The sequence below is a fragment of the Gracilinanus agilis genome, chromosome 3 (assembly GCF_016433145.1).
Source record: "Gracilinanus agilis isolate LMUSP501 chromosome 3, AgileGrace, whole genome shotgun sequence".
Taxonomy (NCBI): domain Eukaryota; kingdom Metazoa; phylum Chordata; class Mammalia; order Didelphimorphia; family Didelphidae; genus Gracilinanus; species Gracilinanus agilis.
The window spans coordinates 216,574,730-216,598,898 of NC_058132.1; the positions used below are offsets into that span (position 1 = coordinate 216,574,730).

General features: G+C 37.1%; 1 protein-coding gene across 1 annotated transcript in view; it reads left to right on the forward strand.

Moving 5' to 3' along the window:
- Positions 1 to 24,169, forward strand: part of ANKRD44 (ankyrin repeat domain 44) — a 288,404-nt gene that overhangs the window by 113,738 nt on the left and 150,497 nt on the right. The window contains exon 4 of the mRNA XM_044669066.1: positions 16,639 to 16,709. Coding sequence (XP_044525001.1) covers positions 16,639 to 16,709 — 71 coding nt within the window. The remainder of the gene's footprint in view (positions 1 to 16,638; positions 16,710 to 24,169) is intronic.

Sequence of the window (24,169 nt, forward strand, 5' to 3'; positions counted from 1 at the left end):
CTTTTATCAAATGAATTTCACAAAAAGATGATGGACTTTCTCCTGTAAGCAATACTGAGCTAGTTAATCCCTCAGTTAAGCTAAGTCCCTTTAAACAACCTTAATTGTCATTTCTCGTATCTCCTGCATTTTCCACTTTTGGAAGTCAAAACTCAGGAGATATGGCCTTGTCTCATCACAAGCCTTTGGTCTACTGTAAGTTGTTGCATTTGTTTCCTAGAGTTAAAAAACATCTATGGAATTCCTGAATGTGTTTTGTAAATCATTTATAGGCTGTTTAAAAGGCTTTGAGGCACCATGGAAATATAATAATTGAGATTTTTAAAAAGTTAGCCACATTGTAATTGGTGGTATAAAATATTGTCAGTAAACTGAGAAAGGGCTATTAATGTGTCCGCAAAAGTTAGGACATTATCTAATTCTTATATTCTTATTGATCAAGATATGTTCAGAGAGAATCACGCTGAACCACAAACTGTGCCTTTGGGCCACTGGCCAAAACAGAATATTAGGCTTCCTGGATCATCGGTCTGACCCAGTATCATTTGCCTCATCCTCTTATATGTTTTCCCTCCCACTAGAAGCTAATCTATTGAATATTACATCTAATGAAGTAAATAAGCTTTCACCAGCTGAAAGCTAGGTCCCAAGCAATTTGTTTTGTTTGACACCTGCTCACACTTTACCTGAAAGCTAGTAGCTGAAATGAACCTTTAGAAAGTTGTAGAAATTGTAAGAATCTTAAAAATACTAAAAGGACTTGGGTCTAGAATGAATAATTCTATTCCATAACATCTCAGAATACACACCAACTATTCCTGCCACAATTTCAGTGTCATGAGTATCTCAGGGTTACATCTTTACTATATTATATAATCTTGAAACTGTATGTTTGATCACTTTTGTTTATATTTAATTCAGTAAGTATTTATTCAGTTCCTACAATGTGCTAAGTTCAGTGAAAGAGATATAAAGACCCAAAAAAGTCCCTGCCCTCAAAAGGGGAGGGGACTTTCTTTGGGGGGAGGGGAGTAAAGCATGTGCACAGTTAAGTGCATAAAGTAATTTAGGGAAGAGAGACCACTAATAAGGAAATAAGGAAAAGTTTCCTGAAAAAAAGTGAAACTTGAACTGAACTTGAAAGCAAGATTTTAGAGGTGGAGATAAGGCTAAGGAAGGAGTGCATTCTGGGAATGGTCAAAGTTGGCTTGTGCAAATACTCAGAAGATGGGAAATGGAAAGTTTAGTTTGGGGTGTAACTATATGAAGGGACCAGTGGTGTTAGCTTTTAGTGCTTTTTCCTTCAAATACTTGGAAAATGGAAGCAGAGGCAATCTGAAAAAGGCAGTCTGGATCAGTTAAGTATTTAGGTCTCAGGTCCCTAAAACTGTCTGAATTCATACATGTTATCTGTCCCTTAGATATATTGCAACTTGACCTTTGCATTGAGATAAAAGCCTTTGCATGGAGCTTAAGTTCTTGGCTTCCAGTTGGAACTGAAGGCGCTTGGTTGGGTTGAGGCATCTGATAGTTTTGGATCCCAGTGACGAATGTTTCCTAGTTCACTTGGGACCTCAGCTGGTTTGAGGTCAATTATTGGTGGGGATATTGAATTGAAGAGACTTGATTCTTCTATTATTTGCGTGACACATCTATAAAGAGGAGTGACTTCTTGAGACATATCATTTCCTATCACTATCACATATATGTACATGAACTGTCATCCTTAACTGTAACTATGTAGTCATGGTAGGGTCATAGCTGTTTTAGATATCTTCAGATCTGTGCCCTTGCTTAGCATTGGAATTGAGGCTAACTATCAATCTTGAACTAGTTGGATCCCTAATAAAAATTTCAATCCTACTTTGGAATTTCTTTTCATCCCCTATTCCTACTAGAAAGTGAAAGCAACAGCTGGGAAAAGTTTTCCAAAGCTTCTAACCAATTGCAAATTGTTATGATTTCTGGTGATTTATAGAAAGTGCCCTTTTTCTACCTGAGTTTTGTTTTATGCTCCTGAGGGAATATAATTGTAAGATAACCATATTCATTCTTCTTGCATCTGGTAGCTTAGGAAAATCATCAAAAGAATTTACAGGTTTAATAATGAATGAGGTATTAATTATTCCCATGTTGAGATTTTGCACTACCAAAGCCATTCATCATTGTATCACTCCCCCTCTTTTGCATTAACATTGGGGGCACAGTGTAATCTAAGTTGGCAGAATTCCTGTTGATATAATCGCCTGATTTCCAAGGGAAATTTAGATGCCTTTGAGGCAAACATATTAATATACGGTACTGGAAAAGAATTCAGGTTGTGCAGATGTGCTGATACTTTTCCATAATCTGGCTTTCACTCACCATTAGTCTAGCTGCTGCTTTGGGAAGTAGCTTGGGGAGACTTACGGTGGAAGGAAGATTAAGAACTAGCTAAATCACTAGGCAGCAGATCTATGAGTGAATCAGATAATCCACCAGCCACATCACATTAGCTACAAATTGCTAAAGATAGGGTAGAAAAAGCAGGATCCGTAGGAAGATCAGCAAGGTAGATAATAGCTAGATGGCAGTTATAGAGCACCTACTATGTGCCAGGTATTAAGTTACTAATAATAATAAAGCTACTAAGAGCTTTACAAATATTGTCACATTTGACCAAATAGAGATAATGCCTGAGAGGTCAGATTCTCTTCAATAACTGTTTTGGTTGCTTTTTGGAATGGACAAAAAATATAGTCTTAAATGCTGCATGCAAATGATAAATATGTACATATAAACATGGGATTGCATATAAAGTAGACACTGTAAAGTAAATTCTGTCTTGAACTACAGTGGCAATCCGGAGATCAGGATTGTGGTCCAGCTTTTGCCTTTAGTTAACTGTATGTCTCTGGGCAAGTCACTTTACAGTATATGGACTCGATGTGTACAAGTCTTATAAGTATGGGCTGGATGATAAATGTGTTGATTGGTAGTTTTAGTCCAACCTAAAGGAAGGTCTCCCAGTGGCATGTCCTTGGATTAGGCCCTGTGATCCCAATCACTGATTGGGATGAAGGAATGGCATCCTTATCAGATTTGCAAATGACACAATTCATAATGGTAGCTAACATATTGGGTCATAGAAATGGGACACAAAAAGATGTCCATAGCTCAGAAAAATAAGCTGAATCCAATAAGAGAATTAGATAAATGTAAAGTCTTGTGCTTATTTTAATATAAGTATAGGATGAGATACCTAGCTTGACAGCATTTCATGTCAGTCAGGGAAACTTTGCTGGATTTTAAGAGGAGTATAATATGGTAGCCCATTTGATTTTGGGCTACATTAATCAAAGGTTAGTGTCCTTCTGAATTCTGTTCTGGTCACACCACATAAGAGGTATTAAGTTCAGTTCTAGGCATCATATTTTAAAAGGGAATTGGCAAAACAGAAGATGCATTGAGGAATGAGACTGTGTTATTAAAGGAAATTAAATCTTTGTGATTCAGGGAATAGCAAAGAAGCTAGGGGATTCCCTTGGACTGGGGATAGGGGAAGGAGAGACTGCAGGAACCCTCGCTTGAAGTTCTCCAATAGTTAGATTGTCGTTTGGAAGAAGAATTAGGCTGGTTCTTTTTGGTTCCACAAGATAGAACTAAAACTAATGGGTAGAAGTTACAGGGAGACAGATTTTAAATCAGTATAAGGTGAAACTTGCTAACAATTGCAACTAGGAAAAAAAAGCACTTGATTGCCATGGAGGATTGAGTTCTTTGACACTGAAGCTTTTTAAGGAAAGACTTACTTTTTAGTATTAGCTATTATTTATATAGCACTAGAAAGTTTACAAAGTGCTTCATATGGTATCTCTCTTTTTTTTTTTATTTTTTTATTTTAAACCCTTTAACTTCTGTGTATTGACTTATAGGTGGAAGATTGGTAAGGGTGGGCAATGGGGGTCAAGTGACTTGCCCAGGGTCACACAGCTGGGAAGTGGCTGAGGCCAGATTTGAACCTAGGACCTCCCGTCTCCAGGCCTGGCTCTCAATCCACTGAGCTACCCAGCTGCCCCTATATGGTATCTCTTTTGATCCTCATGTCAAACTTGGGAGATAGGTGCTATTATTAATCCATTTTACAGATAAAGAAATTGAGGGTAAGAGAGACCAAGTGACTATCTTGGGTCACATAGCTAGTTAAGATAGGAATCAAACTCAGTTCTTTTTAACTTCCAGTTTAGTACCCTATCCATTTTTGCCATCTAATTGCCACTAAAAGCTAATAAGCACTATGTATTTTTGAAAAACTTTTGGTTATCAGACTAACCATGTAGGGTATATACTATTATCATCCCCATTTTATATAATCTATATTTATAAGGAAACAGAGGCTGAATGGTTAAGTGATTAACAAAGGTTGACAGAGCTAATAAGTGTCTGAGAGAGGATTCAAATCAAGTCTAGAATTCTGTCCGTCATAACATATCCATAACAGTATCTAATAGCTAACATTTTAGATAGCACTTCAGGTTTTTTCAAAGCACCTTACATATATTATCTCACTTGCTCATTCTAATGACCCTGTGAGGTAGGTATTCTTACAATCCTCATTTTACAAATGAGGAAACTGAGTCTGAGAGAGGTTAAATGATGGAACCAAGGCCACAGAGCTCCTAAGCATCTCAGGCAAGATTTGATCTGAGATCTTCTGACTCCAAGAGTCCAGTTCGTGATCCACAATACCAGTCAGCCACTCATTTCATGTAACATTTACAAATCTCATGTACGTTTATTATGATCAAATGCTTTGATTTAGATGAGCCTTGCCTTGTGAACCAGTTCACCAGGATTAGAAAAAATATGCTTGACCTGGAATATTGACTTTGATCTTGACAATGTTTGCTAAAGCTTTTGCTCTCCTTCCTTCCCTTTGCCATCCTTCTGGGGCTTCCTATTACTCAGGAACCGAAGGAAGCAAAACATTACCTCTGGGCATCATTATCTGAATTTTCCACTATGTGCTAGCTGCCCACTAGAACCTTGAAACAAACCAGGTAGAGGCATAAGATGCTGAGCATATTACATTTATACCCTGCGCCTTTTTGGGTGCCCTCATTTCTATATGGCTCAGAGGCTTGAGGATCATTGTTACTTATCCTGGCTAAACTGTATCCAAAGATCCCTTAGAGAAAATGCTGGTTTAAAAAGGCATTGAAATGCTCTTCGTATCATTGCTCAGCACACAATGACTCCTGTCTGGTAGGTAAATAGAAGGCTGCTCCCTAAAAAGTCAGTTATAAATATTCATCTCATCACTAAACCTGTTGGGGGTGGATTTGTCTCCCTCTGATGGGTAAACAAGATGCTGAAATATGCAAAGGAAGAGGATGTGGAAGACGCCAGTAGGAGATGACACTGATGATATACCGCCTGCTTCCCCGTCCAGATAACGATGCTTTTGTAATAATAATTTTCGTTTTGAGGGTGGGGATAGAGAAGAAATTGTTTTCTTGGCTGCTGCCTATTCAGCTTTTTGAGAAGGGCAAGTGGATAAGTGAAGGACTTAAATAACTACCAAAAGAAGCTATTTCCTGGATTTTTAATCATCCTTTTAATTCTCAAGTGATCCTGGAGCAGCCCTGAAAAGCCACTAGAGCTTATGCATTATGACAAACTGTGTAGATTAACTGTGTGATACCCAAAGCAACTTGGTACACATGTCCTTCTGGGTTAGTACATTCTGCTCCTTGGCAGAGTCTCAGAACAAAAACCCACATATGGATCCATTTGAAATGGAACTGTTGATAAGTGTTGCAGTAGCTAAGTATATTCAAATTTTGGTTTCTTTTGAACTGATTCAATAGACAGGAAATGGATGAATCATTCAGCTCACAGATATTTTACCTGAGCAGAGACTCTTTGTTCAGGACTGTGCTAATGGGCATGTACTTTTTTTCTTAGCTTTGTCTCCAAGGGAGGTTGTATCCCAAGTCACTATATGAAGTTGGAGAGTAGCCAGTTTTTCTTTTGGATCACCTGAGAGTTTTTTTTTTAATTTAAAATTTTTATTTTACAGATTACATGTTGATACAATTTTTTATATTCATTTTCTGACATTTTGCAAACCATGTTCTTTCCCTTCCTCCCTCCTCCCTAATACAGCAGGCAATGTGATATAGGTTGTACATATATTCTCACATAATGTTCATCGTGAAACAAGAAACATATTGCCTATACACTAGAAAAAAATTCATGGAAGAAATGAAGTAAAGAATTGTAGGGTTCAATTTGCTTTTGGATGCTGTCTATTCCTTCTATGATAGTGGATATAATTTTTCATCATGAGTCCCTTGGAGTTGTCTTGGATCCTTGCCTTGTTGATAATAGTTATATTATATGATCATAATACATTATTGTTGTTGGTGTATAACTTTCTCCTGATTCTGCTCATTTCACTTTGCATCACTTCATATAAATTTTTCCAGGTTTTTTTGTAATAATTTTGTTTGTTGTTTCTTATGGCATTGTAATATTTCATAATAAATATATACCACAGCTCATTCAGTCATTTCCCAATTGATGGACATCCCTTCAGTTTCTAGTTCTTTGCCACCACAAAAATATCTGCTATAGTTTTGTATAGTTAGGTTTTTTCCTCCCTATTTTTTATCTCTTTTAGATATAGAACTAGTAGTGGTAGCTTTCTAGCCCTTTGGGCATGGTTCTAGACTGTGCTCTAAAATGATTGTATTAGTTCACAGTTCCACCAGCAATGTATTAGTGTTCCAATTTTTCCACCTCCCTTCAATCATTTATCATTTTCCTTTTTTGTCATTTTAACCAGTCTGGTGGGTGTGAGATAGTACCTCAGAATTGTTTGAATTTGTATTTCTCTAATTAATAGTGAATTGGAGTCACCTGAAAGTTTGAGATCCCCTCCAAAGAATGAAATCCACCAGCAGTGTTTTTCATGAGATTGACCCAGAAAAATAGTCTCAATAATCCTTTTTGCCCCTAAAAAGAAACCAGAGGGTAGTGTTCTGGATAATGGAGCTTCCTAATGACCACAGGAACAAGGAGAGTGTGTATAAATCTATATATACATTCATGATTGCATGTGCATATATGTATGTGCAAATATATCTGATCAAAGGAGGTGTACTAATGATGGTAAGTGATGAACTTGAAGATATAAAAGAAGATGAAAATAGGATGTGAAAATCTTAGTCACATGACTAAGAGGTAGCCAGAAATGGAGACAGAGGTAACTAGAGTGGGATGAAGCTGGGTCTTTCCCCCAGGTACTTAATTTAGAGGAAACTGGCAGTACTTGTAATCATAGAAACATAGATTTAGAATAGAAAGAGACCTTAGAGACATCTAGTCCAATACAATTGGTTAGTAAATGTAGAAATTGGTTAGACAGATTAATTAAAATAGGAAGCTAAGAAATTCTTCAGCTAGGATGAATTTTCCCTTACTCTTCCTGCTTTCATCCTCCTTCACTGGGGAGGCTTTCCCAGCAGTGGCCTCATGCTAATGTCTGGGTTTTTCTATCTTTTACCATGGGACAGTGTTCCTGCCCAAAGGAGAATAGATACATTTCATACCGATCTGCCTGAGCAACTGCAGTTTTTTGGTATTTGTACCAGTCATAGAAATTCCTGCTAAGACTTTAAGCAGATTTTTGTCCTTTTAGATAGTTCTGTTTTCACAAGTGAAATAGCTTCTAGGGCTGAGATACCGAGTTCCAAGATATGATATTACTGGAATTGAATTTGGACAAGCCAAATGATATCTGGCTCCTTTCCCATCTTCTTTACCCTGTGACAAAGAGCAAGAGTTTTTGGAAACATTCATTAATGTGCTCAGGCTTTTCCAGGTATGTTTCCCCTTTTCAACTTACAGGAAATATCTTTGGAAAAGATAGATATAAGTAAAAATAAAACTTTAATTCAAAAATTGCCAAACCTACAATCTAAATGTGTTTAAGTACGTGCAGGTACATAGCATTTGTACTGGAAAAATGACTGGACTTAAAGACCTGGGTCTGAATCTTAGCTGTTCCTCTTAGATGATTAACTATGTGACTTTAGGCAAGTCACTTAATTTCTCTAATTCTCAATTTCATCATCCATAAAATGAGGTTAATATTCATACTGTGTTCTTCAAAAGATTACTGTGAGACTCAAACAAGATAAGGTATGCAAATAAAGTAATGTGGAAATCTTAGAACTCTGGGTATAAATTGAGCCAAGATTTTTTCTAATATATTTTAATGACCTAGAAATTTGGGAATATCTTGGTAAAGAACTTTGTGTTAGTCCAAGTTGTTTTATGGTATGGTGAGGGTTTTTTTTTATACCATATGAAATAAAGTTGGTGGTAGGATATGGTGAGACTGGTCCTCCTGTACTTGTTAAATTTACATGATTAATATAATTGCCTAAAAGAAATTTACTTCTTAGGAGATCTTTAAGAATAGGCTAGACCAGCAATGCCAAACAAAAATGGAAAAGGGGCTATTAAAGCATGCATGAGGATCCCTGGAGGTATATACTCATTTAGAAAACCACATATTAACATTATTTGTGTTCTATTGTATTCTTATTTATTTTGTCAAATATTTCTTTACAGAAGTTCAAGCTTCTCCAGATCAAGGATTATATCTTTCTACCTCTTTTCTAAGGCACTGTTTAGGAAAGGTACTTTCAGCTGAATCTCAGAGATTAAAGCAAGATATAGTCAGAGAGGCAAATGTCTAGCAAAGAGTGCTTAAGGGACCTAACTTTCTTTTCTCTCATCAAGCCCCCCACATCATCTCTTCTAGGTGCCTTCTCAGATGAGGACCTATTATCATTTACTTCAGTGAAAAAATTAAGATCATTCACCACTAAGTCCTTCTTCTTAACTCGCTGGAACCTGATTCATCTCTACTCCCTTCCTTTACCTTCTCTACAGGACAGAAGAGATGGTTCCTCTCCTTGACACATCCAACCGTTCCACATGTATCCTTGATTTCATCCCCTGTTATCTTCTCAGATTGCCTCCCCTTTAATCCCCCCTCTATGTTTGTAATCTTAATATCTTAATTCTACTGCTTAAAAAAATCATCCAATCTTCCCCATCCTTAAAAAAAAAATGGCAATAGGCTATCATCCTGTCTTACCTTTTCTCACTACTTCCTTGAAAAATTTGTCAATATTAGATATTTCTTATTCCTTTCCTTTCACTATCTTTTAGACCATCTACAATCTGACGTCAGTCTTTATCATTCACATGAGTTGTTATGAGTGTTACTGATGATATTTCTCAATTGCCAAATCTAATGATCTTCCCTTAACCCTCATTCTTCTTGTCTTTTCTTTTATATCATTTGATACAGTTTACTACTTGGCTCCCAGAAGCTTTCCTTTCTGGGTTTTTATAACACTGTTCTCTCCTGGTTCTCCTTTTGCCTGTCTAACCCCTCCTCAGTATCCTTTGCTAGGTTTTATCCATTTCATCCCTACTAACTGTGGATATCCTGTAAGACTCTCTTCTGGGCCATCTTCTCTTCTCTGTGCTTAGTGATAGCTCATCAACTTTCATGGGTTTAGTTATCACTAAGTAGATGATTTTCAGATCAATATATCTAGTTCTAGTTTCTCTCACGATCTTTGGTATGGAGTAACTAACTAATTGCCTGCCTGTTGGACATTTTAAACTAAATATCCCATATGTATCTAAACTCAACATCTCCAAAACAAAACTCATTATCTTTTCCCTCCTTCTAAATCCACCTCTTTTTAAATTCTCTACTTCTGAGGGTAACTCCATTACTCCAGTTAACAAGGTTAATAACCTTGGTGCCCTTCTCAGCTCTTCACTTCATTCCTCTTCCCCTCACATCCAATTAGTTTACAATATCTCTCTCCCATTCACTTCTCTACATTCACTTAACCATCACCCTAATTCAGGCCTCACCATCTCCTGAAATATTTTCCTTATCAGTTAGTCTCCTTGCTTTGTCTTTCTCCTCTATAAAAAACTATCAGAAGTGATTTTCCTAATGCACAGGTAGGACCATTTTATCCATTTCTATTCAGTAAACTTCAACAGTTCCCTTTCACCATTCAGGTGACGTATAAATTCCTCTTCTTGGCACTTAAAGCTTTTTACATCTTGGTACTTTCCTATCCTTTTTGCTTGGCCTAGTAAATATTTCCCAGACCTAGTGTAGTAAGCTAGTGAACTCAGAGACTTAGGGATATCAATATATGAATATGCCTGTATGATATGAATATTATACTGTCCATATTTGCTTTATTGATCACCATATGGCTTCTTCATGCTCTGATAAAGAATTATGTTGAAGTTACAGTCTTCAACTTTTGCAGGGGTAAAATTTCTAGAAAACTGTGAGAAAGTAAGCAAAATGAATGCTGATGCATGAACCTGGAAATAGGGGGTTAGGTTCCCATGACCACTAAAGACTATAATCTTTTGCTAGAGATTGCTGAAAATATACTTCTCTGCATACAATTCTTTGTAACAAAGCATCAATTCTGATGACATACACTTTCCCTAACATAGTTATCATGAAATAACTCATAAAATATAGGGGAAAGGAGAAGCAACTCAGAGGGGCAGGGGTGTCAGAAGAACCCTGAAGTAGAAAAGGGAAACGAGTAACCTGTCATCTCTAATCTCTTTTTCTGCTAAGTGGTTAAACTGTTCGCTGATGAAAAGACATGCCTTGGGATGAGCCCCACAGTCTTTATCAGAGTAGAACATCCCACCGGCCACGGGGCTGGTCAGGCACATCTTCCTGAGGGCCAGGGTTGGACTCACAGCTCCCCAAGCCCAGCAGGGACACTTGGGCTCACTAATAGTGTGAGCATCATCTCATTAACCCACAATACATTTTGTCTTTTTTAAATTCCCTCACCTTGCACTGGAGAGACTATGTTAGCACTTTCTGGACCAGAATACTTTTATGAATATTTTTCTCTTTTTCCTGAATATACCCAATTTTCTTTTCATTAACACCAAACTTGATGGCTACTATAGACATTTTGGGCATGAAGCTTATCTACCACCTTCATTTTCTCACTAAGCCACATCACTGACTTAGCATGTTTAAACTTGAAGCCCAAAGGACTGGCACCAAGCTTTGGGGGTCATAGTTGCAATACAAAACTTGAATTTTAACGGTGAATAATGAAAATATGCAATGCATGTACGGGGAGCTCTTTACAGTAGTAGGGTAAACAAGCCCAGTGAGATAGGACACCAGCTGCCCACTGACTTGTACACATAGCACCTCTCATTTTTTTCTCTGCTGTGCAGAGCTTGGAATGTACTCCATTGTCAATGCAGAAGTGAAAATGAGGTTACAAATAAAATCATGCAAAAGCTTGAAGTCATGAAAGTTAAACATTCAGATGTGGAAGATTGGTTGTGTTTGTTTTTCCTTTAGCTGGAAAAGGGGGAAGGATCTGTTCTTAAGTGAAGCAGTGTGGAATAGTGAAAAGAACAATGGAATGGGAATCAAGAGATATGGGTTTTAGTCTTGGATATTCCATTACTTTATTGTATGACCTTGGGAAAATTGATTTCTCTCTAAGCTATAGTGTCTCTACCTATAAACTGAAGGGATTATCTAGATCAATGGTGCCAAACTTAAATAGAAATGAAGACTACCAAACCATACATAAGGATGTTCCCGATAGTATATTGTCTTAGAAAATCACATACTAAGATCATCTGTTCTGTTATGTTTTAACTTATTTTATTAAATATTTCCCAATTATGTTTTAATCTGGCTCAATGACTCTTCTGAATGGGACACATCTGACACATAGGTCCTCTGAAGTCTCTCAGTTCTTCTATTCCATGTTCTTGCGCTTCTGTTTCTTTTTTATTCACTGTCTTAAAATACTTCAAATTAGGGGGCAGCTGAATGGCTCAGTGGATTGAGAGCCAGGTCTAGAAGATGGTTCAAATCTGACCTCAGACACTTCCTAGCTGTGTGACCCTGAGCAAGTCACTTAACCCCCATTCCCTAGCTCTTACTCTTCTGCCTTAGAACCAATACACGAAAATAAGGGTTAAAAAATGAATTCAAATTGCTTTTCAGCAACTAAACTCTTAGATTTTCTTGAAGTAGTAATAACAATGGCAATAATTTTGAAAATGTGCACAGATTGTTTAGGTCTCTTTCCATTTGCTGGCTTTGTTCATCTCTTCTCTATCATGCTGCCACTTTCTTCTTTCCTTTGCTGCAGTCTCCCTCTCCTTCTCCACCCCACTCAGCTTTCTGAGTCTTCACTGCTTTCTTTGTTTTTGTCTTCCCACTCAGTTCTTGTTGTCCTTCCTTCCTCATTACCCTAAGGCCTAAAATAGCTGCTTCCCACTATGTCCACAGAGTGACCATATATTTTTCTCCTCCTTCCAAATAGCACTCTTTTATAAAAACCTTTCCCATTTTACAAAAAGGGGGAAAAAAGGCTCAAGATAATAAAATCAAATTAAGCTCAGCAATCAGCTTATATGATCTTTTTTTCAGTAGTAGAATTGTGTGAATGTATATACTGTTAATATATAAAACCAATGATCACCTAGTCTGGAAGATTGCTCTCCAACAGAGTCCACGACGCGTGCTGGCAAAAGCCAACAAACTCCAGGCCTACGTCAAATCTTGAACATCAGATGGCCTGAAAAGATCTCCAATACCAGACTCTGGGAAAGAACAATTCAGTATCCCATCAGTCAGGATGCTATGAAAAAAAATATGGAACCCACCAGGGAGGAGAAAAGTCGGAAGGCCAAAACAGACCTGGCAAAGATATGCCCAGTTGGGGGAAGTTGCCCAGAACAGAGTCTGTTGGGGTGAGATGGTTGCGGCCCTATGCTCCTCTGGGAGTCAATAGGAATAATAATAATAATATACTGTTATCTCATATGAGGAAATATTTTCCCCATGTATCCTTTTTGACTAGATAACCATCATTTTTTCCATAAAATTCACAATCCAAAAAACTTAGAATAGGGATTTAATTCATTTAAAATGTCAGTCAAGCAGAAGCCTTAGGACTTTTGGCTGGTGGAATTAACTAAAATTCGTGGAAAAATTCTTGAAAAATATTATTAAAGGGATGCTTTATATGACCAAATGGAGTGACAAAGAGTTGGACACAACTGAAATGACTGACCAAAATGTGCATTTAGAGAATGAAGCAACAATCACCGAGAATCAGCATAACCAGTCTTTTCTCCTTTTTTGTTAGAACTTCTAAACTAGTTTCTAGATGTATTTATTATACTAGGATTTTAGAAAAGCTTTTGGCAAAGGTCATAGTATCAATGTGGACAAGAGATGTCACCTTACATTTTAATGTAGTTAGATGGCCTCAAACTGTTTAAAAGATTTGTCCCATGGAGAAATCATTGATGCAAGAATTTGAACCTTGGGAGAGATCTTTAATAGAATGCCCCAGGATTATGTCCATTATCCTGAGTCACTCAGCATTTTTTATCAGTGGCTTCAAGAAAGGAATATGTAACAAACTTCTTAAATTTGCAGATAATACAGACCTGGAAGGCAATAACTATTATATTGGATGTCAGTGTCAGGTACCAGAAAGACCTCAACAGATTAGAACAACAGAGTGAATTTAAAAAGATAAAATTTAGTAGGGATAAAAGTGGTGTTGTTCAGTCATTTTCCCAACACTTCATGATCCCATTTGGGGTTTTCTTGGCAAAGATAGTGGAGTGTTTTGGCATTTCCTTCTTCAGCTCATTTTACAGATGAAGCATACCAGGTCAAATGACTTGTTTAAGAGCACACAGCTAGGCTGGAAGCTAGGTTTGAACCCAGAATATCAAGTCTTCTGATTTCAAGTCCATTTTTCTGTTCACTGTGCCACCTAGCTGACCAGAGATAAAAGCAGAGTTCTATAAATACTTAGGTTCAAAAAAACAAATGCATGTGCATGTGGGATTGAGGGGCATTGCTGGGTAACAGTTTCTGTAGGGAAATAGTTGGGCTTTAAAAAAATAATAATATCTGGTTTTAGTGCTTTAATCAGTAAATAAGCATTTATTAAGCTCCTACTAGTTTCCAGGAACTGGGCTATGCCCCTGGAATAAAAAGAAGGGCCAAAACAGTTCTTACCCTTAAGGAGCTCACATTCAAACGAGGGAGACAACTATGAACATACAGAATATATTGGAGTTATTTTTAGAGAGAAGACACTAGCATCAAAGAATATGAAGTTTCTTGCAGAAGGTGGGATTTAGTTGAGACTTAAAGGAAGCCAGGGAAGCCAGGAGGTGGAGATGAGGAAAGAATTCTAGGCATGGGAGAAATGCCCAGAGTTGGGAGATGATATGTTTTGTGTGAGGAACAGCAGGAAGGCTGGAATCACTGGAATATTGAAGGGAAATAGAATATAAAACTGGAAAGATAAAAAGGAACCAGTTTCAAAGGGCTTTGAATGCCAAACTGAGGCTTTTATATTTGGTCTTGTCAGTGGTAGGGAGCCACTGGAGTTTATTGAATAGGGGAGTTAACATGGTCAGACCTCTGCTTTAGGATGATCACTTTGATAGAAGAATGTGAAACTTGTAGAAAGGGAGACCTAATGCTATTGCATTAGCAGGCTGTTGCAATAGTCTAGATTTGAAGTGAAAGGGACCTGTACCAGGCTGGTGGCACTCTGTGTCAAAAGCGATAACAGGGCATTCTAAAGATATTAGGAAGATAAAAGGGCCAGGACGTGGCCACAGATTGGAAATTGGAAGGGGAGAGTAAAAGAGTGAAAAGTTAAGGATGACACCTGGATTGGGAGCCTTTGGTGACCAAGATGGTAATAGGGAAGTTTGGAAGGAGGAAGGCTTTGGGAGGAAAGATGATTAGTTTAAGATGTTTACAGGACATCCAGTTTGAGATATCTAATAGTAGAATTTTGAGACTGGAGGACAGCAGAGAGATTATAGGGCTGGATAAATAGACTTGAAAATCGTTAGTATAGAGATGACAATTGAATTCCATAGAAACTGATGAAATAGCACAGAAGGAGAAAAAAGAAAGTCTATGACATTGCCTTTATAATTTGCATAATAATTTACATATATTTTTCATTTGAGATGTTTTAGGAAACCATAAGTCGAGATGAGTCAACACAGTAACCAAAGAAGCTGACTTAATTGTAAACATCAATACTGTTTTACTACCCAGAATAAGGGAGGTGATAGTCTTATTCTGATCTAGTTGGATCATCTTGAGAATGTTGTGTCCATTCTAGGTGCTCCATTTTAGAAAGGATATTGACCAGCTAGAATATGCCCAGAAATGAAGTAGCCAGAGACTGTATCATAGGAGGATCATAGGAAGGGAATTAATATATTTAGCTGGAGAGGAGAAGGCAAGGGAAACTGGCTTTCTTCAAACATTTGAAAAGTTATAATATGTATGAGAGAGGGATTAAACTTGTTCTGTTCAGCCTCAGAGGGCCAAAAAAAAAATGATTATAAATAACAGAGGAACAAATTTAGGTGTGGTTTCAGGTGGGGGAAAACCTTTCTAAAAATTAGAAATATTCCAAATTAGATGAGTTGCCTTACAAGTCTTCAGCTAGATGCCAGACAATTACTTGTCAGGAATATTGTGGAAAGCATTACTGTCAACTAGTGGATCCCTAAGGCCCTCTTCAGCTTTGAGATTCTGAAACTCTATTGTTTCTGAAATAATTGTCTTAATAATTGTGCTGTAGCTCACAAAGAATTGTTTCTGGGGGGTGATCTGGCCTATTTCTGGGTTTTGAACCTGCTTAATCAGGTTTGGCAATAATTTGGAGAACTGGATTGCTCTTGCCATTTTTATAAGTTACTTGAGAATATTGTAGTAGAATCTTTGGTTCTAGACTGAAACGCCTTCTTCCTTTGATTCTTTCAAACCATCCCCAACCCATCCCTTTATAGGAGAGACAAGCCTTCCATGTGTATTGAGTTTGATTGCAATGTCTGTCTTAAACAAGTCATGGGTTGAAGGCTATTTGCATTATGCTCAACTCCAAGCACATTGTGTACACTAATTCGTGCCATACACATGTTAAATGACCAAATTACAAGTTTTCCCCTAGCTCCGACTGATTTCTTTACCCCTGAGTCCAATCTTCCAGATAGTCCAAGATCAGTTCAATTTGATCCACTTTCTCTGAATTGCTCCTGCTAACTCCTACATTATCTTCCTTCTCACATCCATTTACCCACCCCCTTCCTCTAGACTCTGATGCCATTCTCTTTCCTTTACCCAAACCAGTGGTGTCAAACTCAAATAGAAATGGTCATCACTAATAAGGATCCCTACAGGCTATATATTGACTTAATTTTAAAATATAATGTTATCTATGGTATATATTTATATATTTTGTTAAATACTTCCCAATTATATTTTAATCTCATCTGACAGCACTGTTGCTGGTCTCCATTGATATAAACTATTTAGAAACCTACTTTTAAAAGCATAGAATGGACTCAAAAATAAAGGAGGTAAATATAGTCCCATCAAAGTGGGATTGAGATATTGTAGGAATTGATTTAACCCATGGTAGCAGATTATTCCACTGACCATTCTGTGTGCTAACTTACACATTTCTGTTCCAGGGGCTCGTGTAAATGCCAAGGACAACATGTGGCTGACTCCACTCCACCGAGCTGTTGCCTCCCGGAGCGAAGTGAGTGTCACCCAATATATTTAAACACTTCATTCATTTCATCTCACAAGCATTGAAGTGCTTGTTATTTATGAGACTGTGTAGGGACACCACGATATGACAAAACACCCAGTTTATACTCTTAAGAGAAGGAACAAAGGCGAGTGGGATGAATCCAGAGGAATGATCCACCCAAATTGCTATGAGAATGTTGAATAGAGAAAGATCCCTTTTGCATGGAAGAGAGAGGAAAAGGACTGATGGACAGAGAAGGCTTCATAGAGCAAATGGTACTCCAGTGGGCTCTGAGGAATGTCAGGACAGACTTTGACAGGTGATGTTGAATGAGAGATTTCATTTTATGAATGGGAGCCAGTGTGAACAGACACATAGTCAGGGGAAGAGGGAAGAATAAGTGAAGGTCGTCCAGTTTGGCTGGAATGTAAGTACATTAAGAGGTGATGTAAGAATAACGAGGTAGTCTGGAACCAGATTATGGAGGATTGATTGCCAGGATGAGGAGTTTATTCTGTGAATATTGGGAGCACTAAATAGTATTTAATTTATAAATTTTATATGTCATTTATAAATTAATTTAAAATAAATGCCATGTTAAATAGAAGAGTAACATGGTCAGAGTATTACATTAAGATTATTTTCTCTGAAAGTAGCATAAAGAGTGGATTCAATTCAATAAACATATATTAACAACCTGTCATGCCTAACTCACTCTGATAGATACTGGGGGAAAAAAGAAACAAAAATGGAATAGTCGCTGCCCTCAAGGAACAGCAACTCTACTGGAGGAATACAACTGAAATGCATATAAGTAAATACAAAGAATATATAAAATAATACAGTGATTTCAAGAGGGAGAAAACTTTACCAGACAGATGGGGAGATACTTATTCAGTAAAAGTCTCAGTTAGGCAGTGATACTGAGCTATGTATTTTTTTTCTTTTAAAAACCCTTACTATCTGTCTTAGTATTAATTCTAAGACAGAAGAATGGTAAGGGCTAGACAGCTGAGGTTAAGTGACTTGCCCAGTGTCACAGAGCTAGAAAGTGTCTAAGGCCAGATTTAAAATCAGGTTCTCCCAACTCTAGGTCTGGTGTTCTATACACTGGGCTACCTACTTGCCCCTCAGCTATGTCTTAAAGAAAGATAGTAATTCCAGGCAGTGGAAGTTAAAAGAAGGCACATTCCACAAAGGAAACACTACCTGTGCAAAATCACAAAGGTGGGAAATGTAATGTCATCTCTGGGCAAAGAGCTGACATTTCAGTTTTACTGAATGGAGATTATGTGAAAGAGAAAAATGAGATATGATTCTAGAGGTGGTAGGAACTAGATTATGTAGAGCCTTAAATTCCAAACTATGGATTTTCTGTGAAACGCATTTTAATTTAAAGTAAATATAAAGCCATTGAAGAAATTTTTATTTGGAAGTAAAAAGTTGACATAATGAGATCTGGATTTTAGGAATATTAACTTGCTTTTTTATTAGGGCAGATGAATTGAAGGAGAGAGAGAGAATGGAAAAAGAAGACCAATAAAGAGACTATTGCAAAAGTCCAAATGAGACATTAGGAGGATCTGACTTAAAATAGAGATTCTGCAAATGAAAAGAAGGGAATGTATATGAAAAAATATTATAGAGATAGAATCAACTGAGACTTTGTAACTACTTGGATGTGGGGGATGAGAAAGAAAGAAGACTCAAGGATGAATCTAAGGTTATAAAAACCTGAGTAACTCAATATGTGCTGGAATCTTCTATAGAAATGGGGGGATTTGTCAGAGGGATTGGTTTTGGAGAAGTTGTTTTGTGCATGCTGAGTGTGAAGTGCTTTTGGGCTGGCTATCCGATTGTATATTTACCATTAGGTAATGCAGGACTGGAACTCTGAGGAATGAGTAGCACTGGCCATCTTGAAGATGAGATGACCAAAGGAGAGAGTGCAGAAGGAAAAGAGAAGTCTCTGAACAGCGTTTTAGGGGATATGCACACAGTGGATAGGAACGGGAGGTTGGTCAAGCTAAGGGGACTAACAAGGAACAATCAGACAGTTAGGAAGGGAAACGAGTATCAGAGAAGCCTTGGCAAGGGTACTTTCTAGGAGTGAGTGATTGATGGTGTTAAAAGTTGCAAAAGAAATGAAGTAGAATGAGATTTGGGAAAAGGCCTTTGGATTTAAAAGCTGAATTGTTGATGACTTTGGAGACAGCCTTTCAGCTGATTGCAAAGGCTCAAGAAATAGAAAGATGAGCAAATATAAGCAGTGAGTGTCGGTGGCTCCTTCTAGGAATTTGACTGTGAATGGGAAAAAAGAAGGTAAAATGAAGATTTTTTTCAATGATTAGGAAGACCTGGATATGTTTTTAGGAGTCAGGTAAGGAAGTGGTCGTCAAGGAGAGTTTAGAAGTGGACAGAGAGAGGCCATGATAAAAGAGATGTGTCCAGAAAAGACAGAGGAGGTTGGCTTTCATAAGAAGAGCTTCTTCACCATCTGAGAATGAACTAGAAGAAGGAGAAGAGAATGGAGGGGGGATGAGGATGTTTGAGGTATAGGATAATGGAAGAAAAGTTAGTTTGGGATGAATAGCTTCTGTTAGTAAAATAGGAGATGGAATTTTTACAGAGAATGAATGAATAAAGAATTTATTAAGTGCATAGTATGTACAAATTGTGCACTGGGAATACAGATAAAAAAGAATAAGTTAATACTTTCAAGAACCTCATGTTATAATAAGAGAGCTAACATATATATGTATATATATATGCATATATATGTGTAACGTTTCATCTGCAAGTGAGATGAAAAAGTCCTATGGTTCTTAGGCTATAGAGGCAAAGCAAATGTTAATGCTTCTTCTTTGATGTCATTTTGACTAATGAAATCATAATGGCTTGGACTATTTGACAATGCAACGACTTGGGAGGAAAAAAAACAAAACTTTTTTCCTGGTCTTCACTAACTGTGACTCAGGCACCCATAAGAGCATTTCCCAGGCTGTATCTTTGTGGGTATTGCTTCCCAGGATTAATGGGGGGAGGTCACTGTGTTGGAACCAATGCTAATCCCAAGACTCTTGGGTTCAGGGTTCTGGACTGCTCCTATCAGGACTTGGGAAGAGATAATGGTGGTTTGACCTACCTGGAACATGCTGTCTCCTGTCTCTTCTTCAGGCTGCCTTGCTATTTCAGCTAAACTGGCTTGCTTGCCCGTTGTGTGGAGATGGGTGACAGATTAGGGGAGTCCCTTCTCCAAAGGAGTTGCTTTCCCCAGACAATGCTATGAGGGCTGGGATGGAAGGAGGACTAGTGATCCAGAGGCTCCTATACCCATTTGCTTGTGTCTGATAGTGAATCATCAGTTATTTGTAGGCATAAAGAAGGTGGGTCTCTTCTTTACAATGATTTCTCCTCTCAGGCAATGGGGGCTAGTCTGGAAGCAGATCTAATGGTTTGTAGAGTTCTTTTATTCAGTCCTGGGCTGTCTCCATCAGGGTTTTATGGACATGGTGGTCAACGTGATTGTGCTGGTGGTTTGATTGTCTGGTACATGCCGCTTTCTGTGCCTTCCTCAGGCTGTTCCACTGCTTCAGCTAGTATGAAATGGTCATGGAAGGTTTGAGGAGAGAAGAGAAAGTGTTCAAATAGTTTTGTGGAGAGTGTAATACAAAATCAAGTTAGGAGAAAATAAAAAGATTTCATGTGTAGTGGTGAGATTAGTGAGCATAGAGATTAGACAACATACATTTGTAGTGGTAATTTAGACTAGATAAGAAAAACATTGGATGAGGTAGCTAGGAGGCTCAGTGGATTGAGAGCCTCACCTAGAGGTAGAAGGTCCTAAGTTCAAATCTGGCCTCAAACACTTCCCAGCTGTTTGACCCTGGGTAAGCCACTTAACCCCAATTTCTTAGCTGTTACTACTTTTCTGCTTTAGAACCAATCCTTAGAATTGATTCTAAGATGAAAGGTAACCAATCCACAGAATTGATTCTTAGAGGGAAAGTAACCAATTTGGAGTATTGATTCTAAGATAGAAAGTAAGGGTTAAAAAAAAAAGACCATGAAAGCAGTTAAACTATTCAGATAGTCTAGGTGAAAAAAGATATGACCCCAAATGAGAGTGGTTGTAGTGAGAAATGGAAAGAGGGAGCAATTACAAAGGATAAGGCAGAGGTAGAATCAGAAGGATCCTAGATTTAGATGGAATGGATCTTGGAGGCCAAGTAGTTTGACTTTCTCATTCTATAGAATGAGAAAATTGAGAAGACTAGAGAAATTGAGATTTACCCAAAGTCACACAAGTAGAAAGTGGCAATTGGAGTTTGAACCCAAGTCTTTGGATTCCAAATCCAGAATTCTTTCCATTGTACTGGACTACCTCTCATCTTTAATAATAATTTGATCATTTCATAGTCTACCTGGTTAAATATTTCTATAGCTCCTAGAATTGTGCTTCTGACCTCTTTTGGTTAGTATGATTTCAATAATACTAGGAAAAAGATGTTAGCTTCAGAGTCCATCTAATTCTTGTAGAAAGCTGGGAGGGGAGTGATTAGAAGGGGCTTACTTAAACCCAGAGTTAGTTCAGGATTTTCTTTTTAAGGACGATAGCAAGTACCTTGGTTTTCTATGTTAGTTAGAAAAGCAAATTAGATTACTTTTCATTTCTAATGTCTAATAAATTTCCTTTCTATTTCTATACAATTCTATGATGTGGCACAAAGGAAAACATATTAGCTGTCTTTGAACCACTTATTCCACTGGTGGGAGGTAGGAGACAGGGAGAGATCTATCTGCAAATACAGATTTTGTTCCTGACCTTTTCACTAAGCTTCCCAAAAGCAGACTTTTTCACTTTTGATTTTTCACTAGTCGATGTTGTTCTGCAAATTCAGGGTATCAGTCCAGGACTTTCTTCCAAAACCGACTTCTTTGTTGTTTTTACTAAACACAAATAGACTAAAGATACAACAACCGTCCAATGCTAAAGAAGCCCTGGTTTCCAAGGAAGACATTTAAATAATATTCCATTAGCTGACAGAGATTGGATCATTCCTGTGAGCAGGGTTGTGTTTGCCATTTCTGTAGGCAGCATGTAAATAAATATTTATCTCTCTTCTCCATTCAGACAATATAAGGGTCCTACTGGAGCCTCCCAACTGCCAGCAGCTCCCTCTAGAGGTTTGCAGAATGAACTTCCTATGAGGAATTCAGAAAGTAATTAAATTTGAACAAAATCAGAATTTAAAAATAATCCCAGTCAAATATAAACCCCCAAAAGTCATAATGTGATAGTAGTTGTTTTTTTTTAAATAAGGGCGACTACGGCAAGTTGGCATCTTCCTCTTCCTCATTCTTTGTCTTTTTATCAGATTTGTCTCTTGTCAATTTGAAGTTGGGAAGATCAGCAATTCATATCTCAACTCCGATTCTCATTAGTTTTGTGGCTATGGGCTTATCATTTTACTGCCCTGAGTTTGCTCGTATGAAAACTGGGAATCATAATATTGAAGCATTTACCTCAGAGTTTTTGTGAAGCCTAAATTTTAGAAAGAGTTTAGCAACCTTTAAATTTATGAGTGTATATGTACATACTTTTATATTGTAATTTTCATAATTATAATTATTGATTAATAACATAAATTATATGATACATAATATCATTAATAAAATAAATAATGTAATACATTACTAATATAATTATATTAAACATATAATATACTACTTGTATATTATATTAACTATAAATATATTATATTCTATATTCTATGTGTATTTACCTATATACAGATCTATATGTGTGTATAGATAATTTTATCTATATTATGTTATTTTATATTATAATTGTATATATTATATTATAATTTGTATACTTTTTATCTACTTTACATGATTATACAATGTATAACTATATAAATTATAATTAATACTATGATAAATTATTATAAATTATATATGTATAAACACATATATGTATGTGTATACAAAGTATATATGTATGTCAGTTATCCATTCCTGTGTATTTCACTCACTATGCTATAATATATCTAAATCACAAGTCTGACCATTATCTCCTTCTCTAAAAGCTTCAGGGATTTCCTATTGCTTCCTGAATAATATACCAGGTCTGTTTGACAGGTGGCTCATATGAGTGATCGTGGGAATATTAGAATTCCATAAGAAATGTACCCTTGGAGATNATAATAAAAATGGGGTTGTTATAAGATTCAAATGAGATAACATTTGTAAAGTACTTGGTTCCATGAAAAATAGTAGGTGCTAAATAAATGACTACCCCTGTGACATTGAGCCTAGATTTAAAGCTTTCTAGCCCTTAGTTTCCTCATATGGGATTGGGATGGAAGAGATTTTTTTGTATTTGGAAATTCATAAAACAGCTATAAAATCTTTTTTTTCTGGCTGAAAAACCGAGGATTCAAGAATGAAGCTTGTGAAGAATTTTTAAACGATTGTAAAGGAAGTTATGTCCTGGTTTCTTTCACAAGCTTAGTTTTTGCATGATTGTATAAAACTTCTTACGTGGTTCAGAAAATATTATTATGAAAATGTATGTAGTTCCTACTTAAAATTTTTTATTTTTTAAAGTGGCTGTAGAGATTTCAAGTTTTTAAGTGCTTATTTCAAGAAACTGCTGTTTCCTCTGATCTGACACTCATTTTAGCCCATTTAAGTTAGATAAAGTATATTAAACCGTGCAAGAACTTCTCCTTCACATGGGAAGAATTTCCCAATAGATTCCTTTCTAGTTAGTAAAATAAAAACTATGCTACTCATTACATAATCCAGAGGTTGGGGGTGGGGGATGGGGGGAGGAGTGGTGGAAAGAACTTGAAAAAATGACCAGGCCTGGGGCACCCTGATAAAAACAGAGAAATGCTTGTTACTCTTTCCTCCTTCTTCCCTCCCCCCACCCCCAGCCCTTCTGTTTCTCTATATTTTCTACACCAAACTCTATGTGTGAAGCGTATTATGTGTGTGTTCATCCTTCTCTGCTTGGTTCGTGTGGTCCCTATTTCTCCCACACCTTCTTCCATGTTTATCCACTGTTAATCTTTCAATGACATTGATGGAATAAAAATGGAGACTTGGGATCCCATTTGACCTACCATGTTGCCATCCCAGTTAGAAAACAGAGAAACGAAGGGGACATTCAGTACCCCGACGCCTTGTTAGGCCACAAAAGTTTCAAAAGGCTAATCCGAATGCTAAGGGAGGCCTTGAATCTCCACATTTCATATATAAGGAAGTTTTTGAAGTGTCCCAAAAGTGCAGTGATAAGCTTTCATTACATCAGAAATACAAATGCTACAAACTTACCAAGAGCATCATTTCAAAGTTAAACTATTTTTCATTTATTTTATACTGATGTAGTCCTGTGAATTTTGAATTTAAAATTGTGTTTGCTTCAAAATTTTGTTCTTTGGATGATCTGAAGGCTA